This window comes from Stylophora pistillata, chromosome 4 (genome assembly GCF_964205215.1).
Source record: "Stylophora pistillata chromosome 4, jaStyPist1.2, whole genome shotgun sequence".
NCBI classification, from domain to species: domain Eukaryota; kingdom Metazoa; phylum Cnidaria; class Anthozoa; order Scleractinia; family Pocilloporidae; genus Stylophora; species Stylophora pistillata.
The window spans coordinates 44,525,869-44,539,426 of record NC_142522.1 but is presented as its reverse complement, the minus strand read 5'-3'; the positions used below and the strand labels follow the sequence as shown (position 1 = coordinate 44,539,426).

Genomic DNA, 13,558 nt, shown 5'->3' with positions numbered 1-13,558 from the left:
GTGCAGTATTATCCCTGCACTTTTTCCGATTTGGAAAGGCTACGGCCAGCTTTCATTGCTAACTATATCTTCAGTAATTTTCTTACCCATACCGCCATCATGTTGAACATTGTGACAATGTACGCGATGGAGAAAGTTTCTTTCAATATCGAACTTTCAATATCGTCGCCATGATGGTGGTCGGTCAAGTTTGCGTCCGTCCCTCGACTTTTGTCATTATCTTCATTATCCTATTTCTTTTCTCGCGTCTCCTCGACAGCACCAGCAAAGATATCACCTTTGATTCAAATCGTTGTACTATCTTTCGTCGAACTTCGTCGCGGTGTAAAGAGCGAAGGTTTCCCATTTGCAAATGGTCTAAACATGGCCAAACGACCATGGCGATGCCTGACGCTCGAGGCGTCTTTGCGGTTAATCTCATCCTCTTGTCTGGCGACATTCACCCGCAACCTGGGCCCTCCATACGAGGAAAAGCAGGCAGCAATGAAACTACAAACCAAGGCAACAAATCGACCAGAAATCAAGCAACGAAGAATCGAAAACATCTCATGTCCGTCGCCCATCTTAATGTACGCTCTGTGGCGTCTCGCGAAAATTTTCACCTTGTTAAAGACATGATTATCAATAACAAGTATGACCTTTTTACTATTTCTGAGTCGTGGTTGGACTCTACAATACATGACGCGGATATTCTTATTCCAGGATATACGACGTTCAGGCAAGATCGAGGGCTACGCACGAGAGGTGGCGGATTACTTGTTTACATTAAAAATATTTATAAGGCCTCGGTGATTGAAAAATGGTCCTCAACGTCTGAATCGAATTTTCAACAGCTTTGGATGAATGTACAGTATAAGAAATTTAAATCTTTTCTTCTCTGCACAGTTTACAGACCACCGGATGCCTCAATAGATTTCTTAGAAGACTTAAGTAAGACTTTTGTTGACTCTCTGCTACATGGCTTAAATGTGCTAATCCTTGGAGATCTTAATTGTAATGTTCTTGGAACAACTGATCCTGGGGGCCGCGCACTGATCAACTTTTGCTCGACTTTTGGCCTAACTCAACTCGTCAAAACCGCAACAAGAGTAACCGAAAATTCTGAATCACTCATCGATGTTGCTCTGACTACAAACGAAAATATCATCTACGCTTGCGAAGTGATACAGTCTGCAATTAGTGATCATAGTTTGGTTAGCTTAACACTCAAGTTTAAGACACCAAGGCCACGGAAAATATATGTAACCACGAGAACATATAAAAATTACGATCGTAATGGCTTTATTGACGATTTGGCAAATGTTCCCTTTTATATCGTTAAGCTTTTTGAAGATCCTGATGATCAAGTTAACGCCTTTAACTGCCTTTTTCTTCAGGTCTTAGACGAGCACGCCCCAATTAAACGTATCAGGATAAATTCAAGGCCTAATCCATTCATTACACCAGAGATCAAAGGACTAATGAACACGCGTGATATGTGGCATAAAAAGGCGATGAAAACCAACGACAAATTGCACTGGAATGCTTATCGCTTTTTCCGTCAGGAGGTCAAACATGAAATCAAGCTTGCCGAAAAAGAACATGTTCGTTCTGAAATCTCAAAATCGAATGGAAACTCCAACTCGATTTGGAAAATTCTTAACCGTTGTCTTCCCAAGAAAAACGCTCCATTAGCCGCTGTTGAAAATCCACTCCTTCTGGCAAATAAATTCAATGAATTTTATGCTAACGTGGGAAAAGTGACAGCTTTGAAAGCCACGGACCTTGCTGAAGAACATAATCTCAACTCCCGAGACACTGAGGGAATTCATCCGTGTGAATCCATTCGCAGCTCTGGTCAAAATACCTTGTTTATGTTCCGTTCCATCACTACGGGCGATGTGCAGAAGATTATTATGAGTATACCGTCTAACAAAGCTCCCGGTTGCGACAAAGTAAATGCAAAAATTCTGAAAGATAGTTCACCAGTTATTGCTCCCATCATAACTAGTCTTATAAATGACTCCTTTTCTCTGGGCAGTTTTCCACTACAATGGAAGAAAGCAGAAATCGTTCCAATCATTAAATCAGGCGACAGTGAGGAACCTGCCAACACAAGACCAATTTCACTACTACCCATTTTATCTAAGGTATGCGAAAGAGCAGCTCACTCGCAACTAGTCAACTTCCTTGACTCAAACAATATAATATATCAAATGCAAAGCGGAAACAGAAAATTTCACTCAGCCGAGACCTCATTACTTTATTTCACAGACGAACTACTAAATAACATGGATCACAGAAAGATGTCGGTTATAGTTCTCTTGGATATGTCCAAAGCTTTTGATAGCATTCGACATGACTTGATGTTGCGAAAACTTCGCAACGTTGGTTTATCGGAAATAGCTTGTACCTGGTTCGAGAGTTATTTGACACAACGTCAACAAGTTGTAAAGATTCAGGATACCTTGTCCAGCCCTCTACCCTTAACAGTCGGAGTACCGCAAGGATCCATCCTAGGCCCAGTATTGTTTACATTATATGTAAACGACCTCTTTCGAGTTCCAAAACACTGCAAACCCCTGGGCTATGTGGATGACACAAAAATTTTCCTCGGGTTCCCCTCAAACAAACTTCAAGACGTTATCTCTGCTGTAAACGAAGATCTAGAAGAAATATTGAGTTGGTGTTGTAGAAATTCGCTGCTCGTAAACCCTGATAAAACAAAACTTCTCTATGTGGGCGTCCCCCAACTAATGAGAACTTTACCTGCCACTCTTCCAAGTGCCACAATATTGGGAACTGAAATCAAGCCTGTGACCGTAGTTAAGGACCTGGGAGTGCACATTGATTGCCATCTTAATTTTAATGAGCACATCACAAAAACGGTATCTGACTGTATGTTTAAATTAACGAGAGTCAATAGGATAAAACATTTACTGGATCGAAGCACTCTGATATACCTCATAAACGCTTTCGTCTTTTGCAAACTTTTTTATTGTTCGACAGTTTGGAGCAACACAAGTAATAAGAATATCAAAAAACTTCAGTTAGTCCAGAACTACGCTTGCAGGATCGTGACTGGCTTGAAAAAGTACGATCACATCACAGAGGCACTGAAGTCTCTTAAATGGCTTAACGTAAAGAAAAAACTACTTTTTAATGACTTAGTCATGGTTTATAAATGCATCAACAACTTGACTCCTAACTATCTCTGTGAACGATTTAAACAACGTTCCGAAATTCACCAAAGAGATACCAGACAGAAGAGCGAACTTACGTTGCCCAAGTGCAGGATCGCGGCTGGGCAAAGGGCTTTTGCCTTCCGTGGGGCTAAAAGTTATAATTTTTTACCCAAATTTATCAGAGACACAGATAGCCTAAGTGGTTTTAAAAAGAAAATTTTTAAGAATATTCTTAATTCGTAACATGTGACTTTAGTATTGAAATATAAGCTAATTTTTTTTTTTTTTTTTTTTTTTTTTTTTTTTCAATATCATGTTATCTTATTATGACGTTTTTACGACTTAATATCTTATATTCATGTATGGCGGAAGAGCCCCCAGGGGGGAGCTATGCAATAAAGTATGTATGTATGTATGTATGTATGTATGAATTTCTTCTTTCCCAAAGACTTTGAAGACTCTATTATTTAGTCTTGCTGTTTCTGATGTGGGTGTTGATCGGTTTACTTGTTCCGTAAGCCTACACAACACTTCCAGTAAAGCGGTTACAACTGAGCAGTCCCAGTTGTAACACTTATCGTGTGCTGAGTATTTCGGGTACTTTATTTTCAGTTCCTTCGTTCCTTGGTGTTGTGGCAGGTACGGTTAAGTGCAGACAGATCCTTCATCTCAGATACCAGGAGCTTATGACTCACAAGCGTATTGTAATTGTGGTGATCTTCCGGGTGTTGAGCACATTTGGTTCCTTAATGATATTGTGGGAATCACACCGTACTCTGGATTTCATCAATTCAGTTTTTTCGGCTTTTACTTTCATTCTTACTTTGGTGTTGTAAATCAAGTTATATTTAATTTTCCAACGGCACAAGAATCAAATTGAATCCATGCAAATACAAGAAGTTGGTCAGTCTGGTGAAATGAGGAATCTTGCTGCTCTCATTAAATCTGCAGTTGGTATTTTCTATGAATATGTCGTGTTTTTTACTTTGTTATTTTCTTTTTTCATTCATATGCCTCTTATTCGAAACTATGGCTCGATGATTGCTTTGAAACACGTTTATCTTTCGTCAGTGGCTCTCGTGTATATGAATTTATCGGTTGAACCCCGTCATTTACTGCTGGAAGACGAAATATATTCGCCGCGCCATCATGGAAATACTGCGAAAGATCTCTCGGAAAACAAATCATCCACCTCGCGTAATTTATAACCGTTCCTCGGGTATCGTCCAAGTTGATAATTAAACCCTGTTGTGTGACTTTAAATTACCAAATCATTGCGTAGTAAGTGGGAAACGAACAGGCTTCCTGGTTATTAATATTATTATGATGCAGTTTATTGAACGTCAGTATGCCAGGAAAAGAAAGTTTCACAAGGCGCACAGCGTAACCTATCAAACTACACATCGTTGCACTTATAAAAAATATAAAAACCTATTTGCTAGTATGGAAAATTATCTGATACAACTAATACTAATATACCATCGCTAATTTACAATCTATTATTAATATACATAACAACGAAGTCACGTTCTGTGAATAAGGTTACTGTAAAACTTATAAACTAAATTCTCTACATAAGTCGATTAATCTTCTAATATACGGAACTCAATATTTAAATTTCCTTCAATGTTTAAAACTATCCTTCTAATTAATATTCATACGTAGGAATAAACTTCATGCTTATATAATATTCTTATAATGTTCAACCTTTCAAAAGTTTCGTTTGTAGTTTTACTGTTCATCTTATGATCTTAAAAGTCCTCGCAATGTTCAACGTACTTGACAATACAGACTTCTGCATGTTTTGTAGCACATCTTTGGCCTTTTTTCCAACAACTTCCGTAATCCCTCTTCCATAGTCCTTGACCAACCCCCAAGCACGTGCATGATAATATTGTGCTGCTGGACTGTATATCCAGGGTACCATTCTTGTAACTCCCATCGTAGTGGACCATACTTTACTGACTTCTCTTCATCTTTTTTTCCTCTGTTCATCCGATTCTGTCAGCTTGTAGTTCCTGGTTCTCCCCATAAGTTGGTATGTCCCACAATGCTTGGACATCCTCCAAGACGTATTCTGGTTTAGGCTTCATTGGCGAATGGACAACTCATCTCCAAGACAACTACTTCCACACTTTTACGGTTCACTATCTTTGCATCGATTCTCAGTGTCAGCTTGCAGTTCCTGGTTCTCCCGATAAGTTGGTATGTCCCACAATGCTTGGACATCCTCCGAGACGTATTCTGGTTTAGGCTTGATTGGCGAATACCATGCAGGAGGACTTTCGACCAGTTGTAGCTCTCGTAGCAACTCACAGTATATAGTACTTTCAGCGCATTGTTGTGTCTTGCCAAATACTTTTTTCGGGCGAGGGCTGAACATCCCGTAGCTTGCGAAGCAAGCCCTGGGGGAAAGGAGGGGGATTGGGGGGAGCGGAATGTGCGGAGGGGAAAGGGAGGGCTTGCCACAGACCCCCACTAACTAACGAAACGCCCCCTATTTTCATATTCATATCGTCTGGCATGTGTCAATTAGCGCCTTTTAAAATTAACCAATCAGAAAGCGCCATTAGCGAGAGCTCAGTGAACCATGCAAACTGTCAAAACAACAACTTAAACTTGCTCCACGTGAGCGAGAAGTGTCTGACGACAAGGAGAATCTGGTATCAAAATCTAAGAGAGCGATTAAGCCAAAAGTTAATCCAGAAGGCGTAGTTTGCCGGTTTCGTGGAGTAGATTTAAGAATTAAATTTGGAAGTGGCTTCAAGAGTTTTGTAAACATTTTTAATCAGATACGATGAATATATGAAGTTCATATATTTTGAACTGCGGTTATAGATACGTATGATGCGCGAGGATCGTGCATCATACGAATCTATAACAGCAGTTCAAAATATATGAACTTCATATATTCATCGTATCTGATTTATCATCACGGGTTTATTGCGAATCAACTTAACGGCCTGCTCCCAGTTGGCTTGTTAGCTGAATTGGTAGAGCGCTGCACTAGTATCGCAGAGGTCAGTGGTTCGAATCCCGTACAGGCCTGATTTTTTTCAGGTCTGATTTTCGCTATTGCATAAATAGCGCTCTCTACTGCGAGGATCGTGCATGATACGTATTTTTAATCAGAGTCAAAGGGAAGTGTATCTTCGCCGATCGCCTTCGAACGGTCGGTTTTCACTTCGAAAATAAGTCGCACATATCTCAAATTATATGCCTTCCTTGTGCAAGAAAAGCTAACAGTTTTTGCCAGTTTTATGAACTGTTGAATGAGGCCGCTTCTCAATGTCCGGATTCCCGCGATGTTTCGTCGAAATGAAAGTTCTCAACACCGACAGGAAAAAGTCCAGGTAGAAAGAGCTTGCGTGTCCGCTTCCCGGCACATGCAAAACCTACATCTGGCAGGGAAGCGTTGTTTGACTCGCCTACCAAAGGACAATTAACCCTCAACTTCAGCGATGGAAACAAACTTAAACATTGATGATTTGGATCCAACGTCCATCGACTTTGGAATGTTGTGGTTAAGGGCAAGTTTGAGAATGAAGACGCCATTCTTATCAAGGCACTGAGCTTGAACCAGTGGATGGCTGCCACAAATATTTTACTTCGACATCGATTCTTGAGGGCAGAACTTCTCGAAATCACCGTCGTCCGCCATTTTCTAAAAGGTAGTCACCACGAAGACTGTTTAGTTCGAGGGTTGATTGACAACGTGTTGATCTCAGCCAATGGGAATTTTTCGTCCATACGAGATCGGAAATTTCGTTGGTTAGTGGGGGTCTGTGGCAAGCCCTCCCTCTCCCCTCCGCACATTCCGCTCGCCCCAATCCCCCTCCTCTCCCCCAGGGCTCGCTTCGCAGGCTAAATATCCAGATAATACGTGAGCTAAGCTTCCCGGTGCCTTATTGCACATACGACAGGACATGTTACTTGACTGTGATGTCTTAATCTTCTTAACTTCGTATAACTTCGTTGGTAGAAGCTGTTCATACAGCTCGTACATGCCGGCCACAACATACGTTGGGCACGACGTCCAATCGCTTAACCATTATTATTATTATGTCGCAGAGAAATCAACTGAATGCTACATTCTAATCAGGCAGCACAGGGCGAAAACCGTAACCTGCACCTGTGAGCCATGGAGTAAAAAAATAAATGTACATTAACTAATCCTAAAAAGCTTTTCCGTTGTGTCTACGGTCCTCCTTCTAACAGAAAGTCAAACTGCCACCTTGAAAGTCCGGGCAATATTCAGCGTCCCCGAGAGCACTGCCCTCTCCATCTTTCGCAGTACGTCTGTGCTTCTGCCTCCCACCAGCTCGCGCATTATTGTTATTATCATTATTATTATTATTATTATTATTATTATGACCCTTTGGTTTCTCTTTGTGTGTGAAATGTTTTTGTTCTTTTTTTTCGAAGAAGCAGTCAGGGTACATGTAACAGGTAATGGGAATGAAATGAATGATCAAGAGGCGGACATGGTATTGATAATACTGACAATTGATTCTCAGAACTAACCGACAAAGGTATTTTTAAAAAGGCTGAAGTAAATGTTATTATTACTAACAAACAACAATGAAGTAAAATGGTTCGTGAAATCTCTTCATCAGACGCTCGATCAAAAGAACGAGAAACTAAATCAGCAGGCTCTGTACTGTTTTCCATGGCAACCTAATGCCGAATAACACGAGATCGAGGCTATCTGTAATCGGTCGGACCAAAATGGCGACGAAACTGTGAGACTTGACGCTATAGACAGTTGATACCCGTGGAGGGACACGATTAATAGGCTTTGTTCTTCGCCGAATGCAATAAGTTAGGTAAGTACCTTGTCCCTGGTAGTTTCCAGAACACTCTGAGCAACTGGAAAAAAATAGAGTGATATTAAGGAACGTTCAGAGACCCTGAATTCTTTTGTCAGCAAACGCAGATCCTTTGATGTCAAACATGTTTTTCCAACTATCACGCCAAACCAGACCAATAACTTAATTGAGGCCATCCCGACAGGTAAAGCGACTGGTGTCGACGGCGTGAGCGCCCGTATACTAAAGATAGCAGCCCCAGCAATAGCACCATCACTCGCCAAACTCATAAATACTGGTATCGCTCGTTGTACATTCCCAACAGCATAGAAAGAGGCTAAAGTGACGCCAATACATAGGCATAGCAGTGAGTCTGACAAAAACAACTACAGGCCGATCTCAGTCATTCCTGTACTCTCAAAGATATTTGAGAGGCATTTGTACAACACTATCTGCTTTTCTTAAAGATAACAATCTACTATACAGGGGTGGATCCAGGAATTTTTGATTAGGGGGTCCAAACTTTGGTTCAGAAAGGACTGCTGGACTCTTTTGAGGCAAATTACTTCTCCCCCACATCCCCCACACCCCCCTCCTACCAGTCGCGGTTGTGCGTTATAATTCCTTGGCCGCTTACCGTTTACTTGGATTCATTAATTAAAAAAATCAGCCAGTTAAAAAGTGATATACGATCCTGCGGATGTAAGAATTTCAGTCTCAAAGTTGTAAGCGTCAGGTCTGATAGGAGGGAGGGATCCGGACCCCCCCGACCCTCCCCCTGGATCCGCCATTGCTATACTCGTTGCAGTCTGCTTTCAGGAAAGACCACCGGCTCAACGGAGACAGCCCTGATAGAAATCGTTCATCGCATGCTGCTAAATATAGATGACAACCACATAAATGGTTTACTTCTGGCCGATTTCCAGAAGGCATTCGATGTTGTTAATCATGACCTACTCATTGAGAAATTGCACACCTACGGCGGAGATGACAAAAGTCTGGACCTAATGCACTCATTTCTGCAAAATCGAACGCAGCGCAAGGTTATCCAGGGTGCACAATCCTCGTCCCAGGACCTGACGCATGACGTACCACAAGGATCTGTCCTTTCTCCGCTTCTGTTTCTATTGTATATAAACGATCTCCCAGAGGTAGTATCACAGCCCACTGCCGTGGTCATCTTCGCAGATGACACGACTTTGAGCTCATGCTCGCCTTATACAGATACCTTTGGATTATGTTCTAGACTATGTCAAAGCACGTTGAAACTCGAAGAATGGTCGCGGAACAACCGGTTTAAGCTAAACGCTAACAAAACAAAATCCATGTTTGTAACCGGAACTAGACTGCGCGCAAAGATAGACTCCCTCGACCAGATGGAAATCCGTACCAGCAAAGGAGATATATTGGAAACTACCACAAGCCACAAGTTTCTTGGAGTATATATTGACTCGGTCCTTTCTTTTAATAAACACGTTGAACATTTATGTAAGAAACTTGCAAAGCGTATAGGCGTCTTGAGATCAATTAGGCATTACCTGCCTTTCAATGAGCGCATATTGTTCTACAACACAACTATAAAGCCTTTTATCCTATATGGTGGAGCAGTGTGGAGTATGACATCCGAGTCAAACATTAGACGTGTTTTTCGATTACAAAAGAGAGCTGCCAGGACTATACTAGATATTAAAACTAAAGAAGAACGAACTGTTAGCTTATTTAAGAAACTAAACTGGATGCCCTTTTACGATGAAATTAACGTTAACAACCGATGTCTTATTTTTAAACGAAAATAAGGGCAATGCCCAGAATATCAACGCACTAAGTTAGTCGTTGTAAGTGATACATTAGAAAGATCTTCGCGTCATGGGCACATAACACTACGCTGCCCCAAGTACAACAGGAAAACAGAAGGGGTAAAACCTTTTTAATATCATCAATTCTACTATGGAACTCTTTACCTGTCAAAGTAAGAGCTAGCGAAACTATCAACTCTTTTAAACGCAAATATATTGAGCACATAAAGGAGGGGTACGTTAATATTGATCATTTTTGAATATCCTAATATCCTTAGCTTTTATTCTTTTATTTATTTATGAAAGGGCGTCAAATTGCCATTCTCAATTCTTTGCGCGCACATTTTTCCAGAGAAACGGTCAGGGTTCGAGACAGAAAAATAATTTAAACTTATCATCAAAGTTAAGCTGAATAATGTCTGACAGAAGATTGTAATATTTTATTTTTTCTTGCGCTTGATCTTTATTCTTAAAGCTATGAAATCGTTTGCAGCCTGATTTAACCGGCACTGAAAAAGAAAGTCTAATGAATTCAGTCAGAAATGGAACAAGAGTTCATTTAAATTTCTTCCGTTTCCAAAGAGGGACAATTAAAAAAATACAAAAAATCATAGTTACCCTTCGATGGAATAAAAACGCGTTGTGAACAAGTATAATGTATTAGCCGTTAGTCTCTGATAATATGGATCATCATTTTTTTGTTTTTAATTTTAAGGCAGCTCGTACCTCGCCTCATTCCTGAGCGATAAAGTTTTTGTTTTGTCGTAAGATTACTTAAGAGAGAAACTTCCTGGGGTACCTTGAAGGAAGTCTATTTACACATCAGAAAAAGCGAGGACCTTTACCCTAAAAAGGAGTGAGATACTTGTGAGATAAAATGGGTCTGAACTTAACAGAAAGGAACTTTACGGGCAGAGTCGCCAAGCATCCTATTTGCGTTAATTTTAATGAACAGATCGATGCGCGTAGGGATCCTAAAGTGTTTCTTTTCTTATTCTAATTTCAAAGGCCATCGGGCAACTTTTACCTTTAACTCAGTCATAATATGATCTCGTCAGCTAATGCTTTTGTTTACACAATATTGACGATTGGCTCGGTGTGTTACGATGGTAAGTCTGATAACTGATAAATTTAAAATTACCCCTCGAGTAACTTGTTAGAAACAATTACTGCGTGTCACTTCATCTATCTTGTCCGATATCGTTACACATTACTTCTCTTATTTTTAATTTTGTGACGACTCAGTTTCTATCTGATCAATGAGTTTTTTCTCGGTTATTGCTGGTAGAACTAAGTGCGTATAATTTAGTGATTCATAAGCATAAGATGGCTAAAAAAAATTTAAAATATTTTCCTTATAATAATACTAGAGACGCCACGAAATTGCCATCATTTAATTCCAACTGATTTCGTGATTAAAAAAGCCACTTCGTTTTTTTTTAGCCCTCGAAACATCTTGTTACCTATTAGGCTAAGGAGGTTGAAATGTGAAAATAATACTCTTAGCTCCCATCAAAACATGACTCAAAACTTCAATTAGTCATTCGATCCTTATTCAGCCAGGTGGCCACAGATGCTTTATACGACTTCACTTCACATCATAACAAACTCTATGAAAAAAAGAAAGGGCGAGTTTTTATAACTTATAGTTTTACGTGTATGAAAACTACTACCAGGTTGGCGAGGAGAGGAATAAATTCAGAGGGAAATTACTCCGAAAAAAACTGAGTGGTAAAGCAGCTCTTTTGCATCAATTGCCATGAACGGATCATTTTGTGAAGACAGTCTGCAGTATATGCCCAGTCATTCAGACTTGAGAAAGCTTCAGACAACTTTCATTGTAAACTGCGCCTTCAATATTTTCCTTAATTCTACCGCTATCATGTTCAACATTGTGACAATGTACGCGATGCGGAAAACGTCATTGCCAAAGAATTTAAAAACTTTGTTGCTAAGTCTTGCTGTTTCTGATGTTGGAGTTGGTTTATTTGTTCAACCATTGCACACTTTCATTCTAATCAAGTGGTCACAATTAAAAAATCCGAGCTGCAACATATCAAAGACTATTTTGGGATCTTTGTTTACAGTCGCCTCATTCTTTGGTGTTCTAGCTATAAGTGTAGACAGGTTCTTAGCTATTCATCTTCATCTCAGATACCAGCAGCTTGTGACTCACAAGCGCGTTGTTATTGTCGTGATCTCCATATGGGTAATGAGTGCGCTTATTTCATCAATGATATTGTGGGAATCACGCGGTACTCGAGATTTCATCATTTCAGTTGGTGGAGGTATTTGCTTCACTCTCTCACTTATGGTGTACATCAGGGTATACTTAACTGTTCGACGACACAAAAATCGCATTCAGTCCATACAAGTACGAGAAGAAGCTCAGTCTGGTGAGATGAAAAATCTTGCTTCCCTCGTTAAGACCGCAGTTGGTATATTCTTCGTTTATTTCATGTTTTTAGTTTGCTATTTGCCTTATTTCACCATCAAGGTTGTAATTAAAATGTACGGCGCGAGCATCGTTTCAAAACATTTTGACTTTTTCTCGCTAACTCTCGTTTATCTTAACTCATCGTTGAACCCTGTCATTTACTGCTGGAAGATGAGACACATTCGACACGCTATCATGGACATACTGCGGAACATACCTTTGATGAGAAAGCGTCCTCGTTTACTTTACAATCGCTCCTCCAATGTCGCACTGACATGTTGATAACTAAACGCTCCCGTTTGACTAAAATTAACGATGAAATGAAAGAACAGCATCATGATGGATCGCAGTTGGAAACGTATCAAAACTGAAAAAATTAGAACGTTTAGCTTGAAACCGCATTTTTTTCCTTTCTCGAAAGAGCACTAGCCCTATATAAGAATAAAAACAATTTCGCTCTCCATAATCCAAAGTTAAAGAGGTAAATAGTCGTTAAAGTGGTTGCGGCCTGATGGCTGATGGTTGCGGCCTGTGCCGAAATTGCAAGTCTTGAAAAAAAACTGATATCTTTAACTAGGAGGTATTTTGATTATCAACTCAATGAAAAGGACTTTATTTGCATTTATCTTTGTAAATCTGTTCATTACCATACCCGAAAACTCCACATGCAAGCCGGCTTACTGATAACAATAACATTCGCGTCGCTTTTATAGAGGTTTTGCACAGCAGCCATGTTGAATGGCCGTAGGTACTAAAAGTTGGAATCACCTGAAACCACCTGAAACCATTTGAAACCGGCCTGAAACCATCTGAAACCATCTGAAACCATCTGAAACCACCCCCAAGGAAACCATCTGAAATTACCTGAAAATATCTCGAAATACTTTAAAACAACATGAAAACACCTAAAAAATTACGAAACCATCTGAAACTACCTGAAAATATCTCGAAATAATTTAAAACAACATGAAAGCACCTAAAAAATTACGGGTAACATCGGAAAATAAGTGTTAACGATCGAGTTTATCGACAGGGAGCCCGGCTTACGGATATCGTATATAATGCCATACAATATAGAATAGGCACCACAAACAGGGCTTCAGGCTTTTTTTTTTCTCAAAATCTCAACTATCTAGTCAATTTACTTAGGCAGTGGAAGTTAAAGCCACCATTCATCAGCTATATTCTGTCATTTGCAGTAAAATACCTTGCAAAAAATCCACATATATTTCACTTTTGCAAAAACAAAGTCAGTTAAAGTCTGGGTCACTCTATAAATTCGTCTCTGATTAAAAAGAAACGGAATGTTCAAAATTTCCTTAGGAAGTTTGAAGATCTTCAGGCCTTCCTGGC

The 13,558-nt window shown here is 39.9% G+C and overlaps 1 protein-coding gene across 1 annotated transcript; it reads left to right on the top strand.

The window, feature by feature from the left end:
* Positions 1-11,276: 11,276 nt before the first annotated feature.
* On the top strand, positions 11,277-12,826 carry LOC148733953 (histamine H2 receptor-like). Its single transcript, XM_088758681.1, has one exon. It carries the CDS (start codon positions 11,528-11,530, stop codon positions 12,485-12,487), a length of 960 nt encoding a protein of 319 aa, XP_088614807.1. The 5' UTR covers positions 11,277-11,527; the 3' UTR covers positions 12,488-12,826.
* Positions 12,827-13,558: the final 732 nt, after the last annotated feature.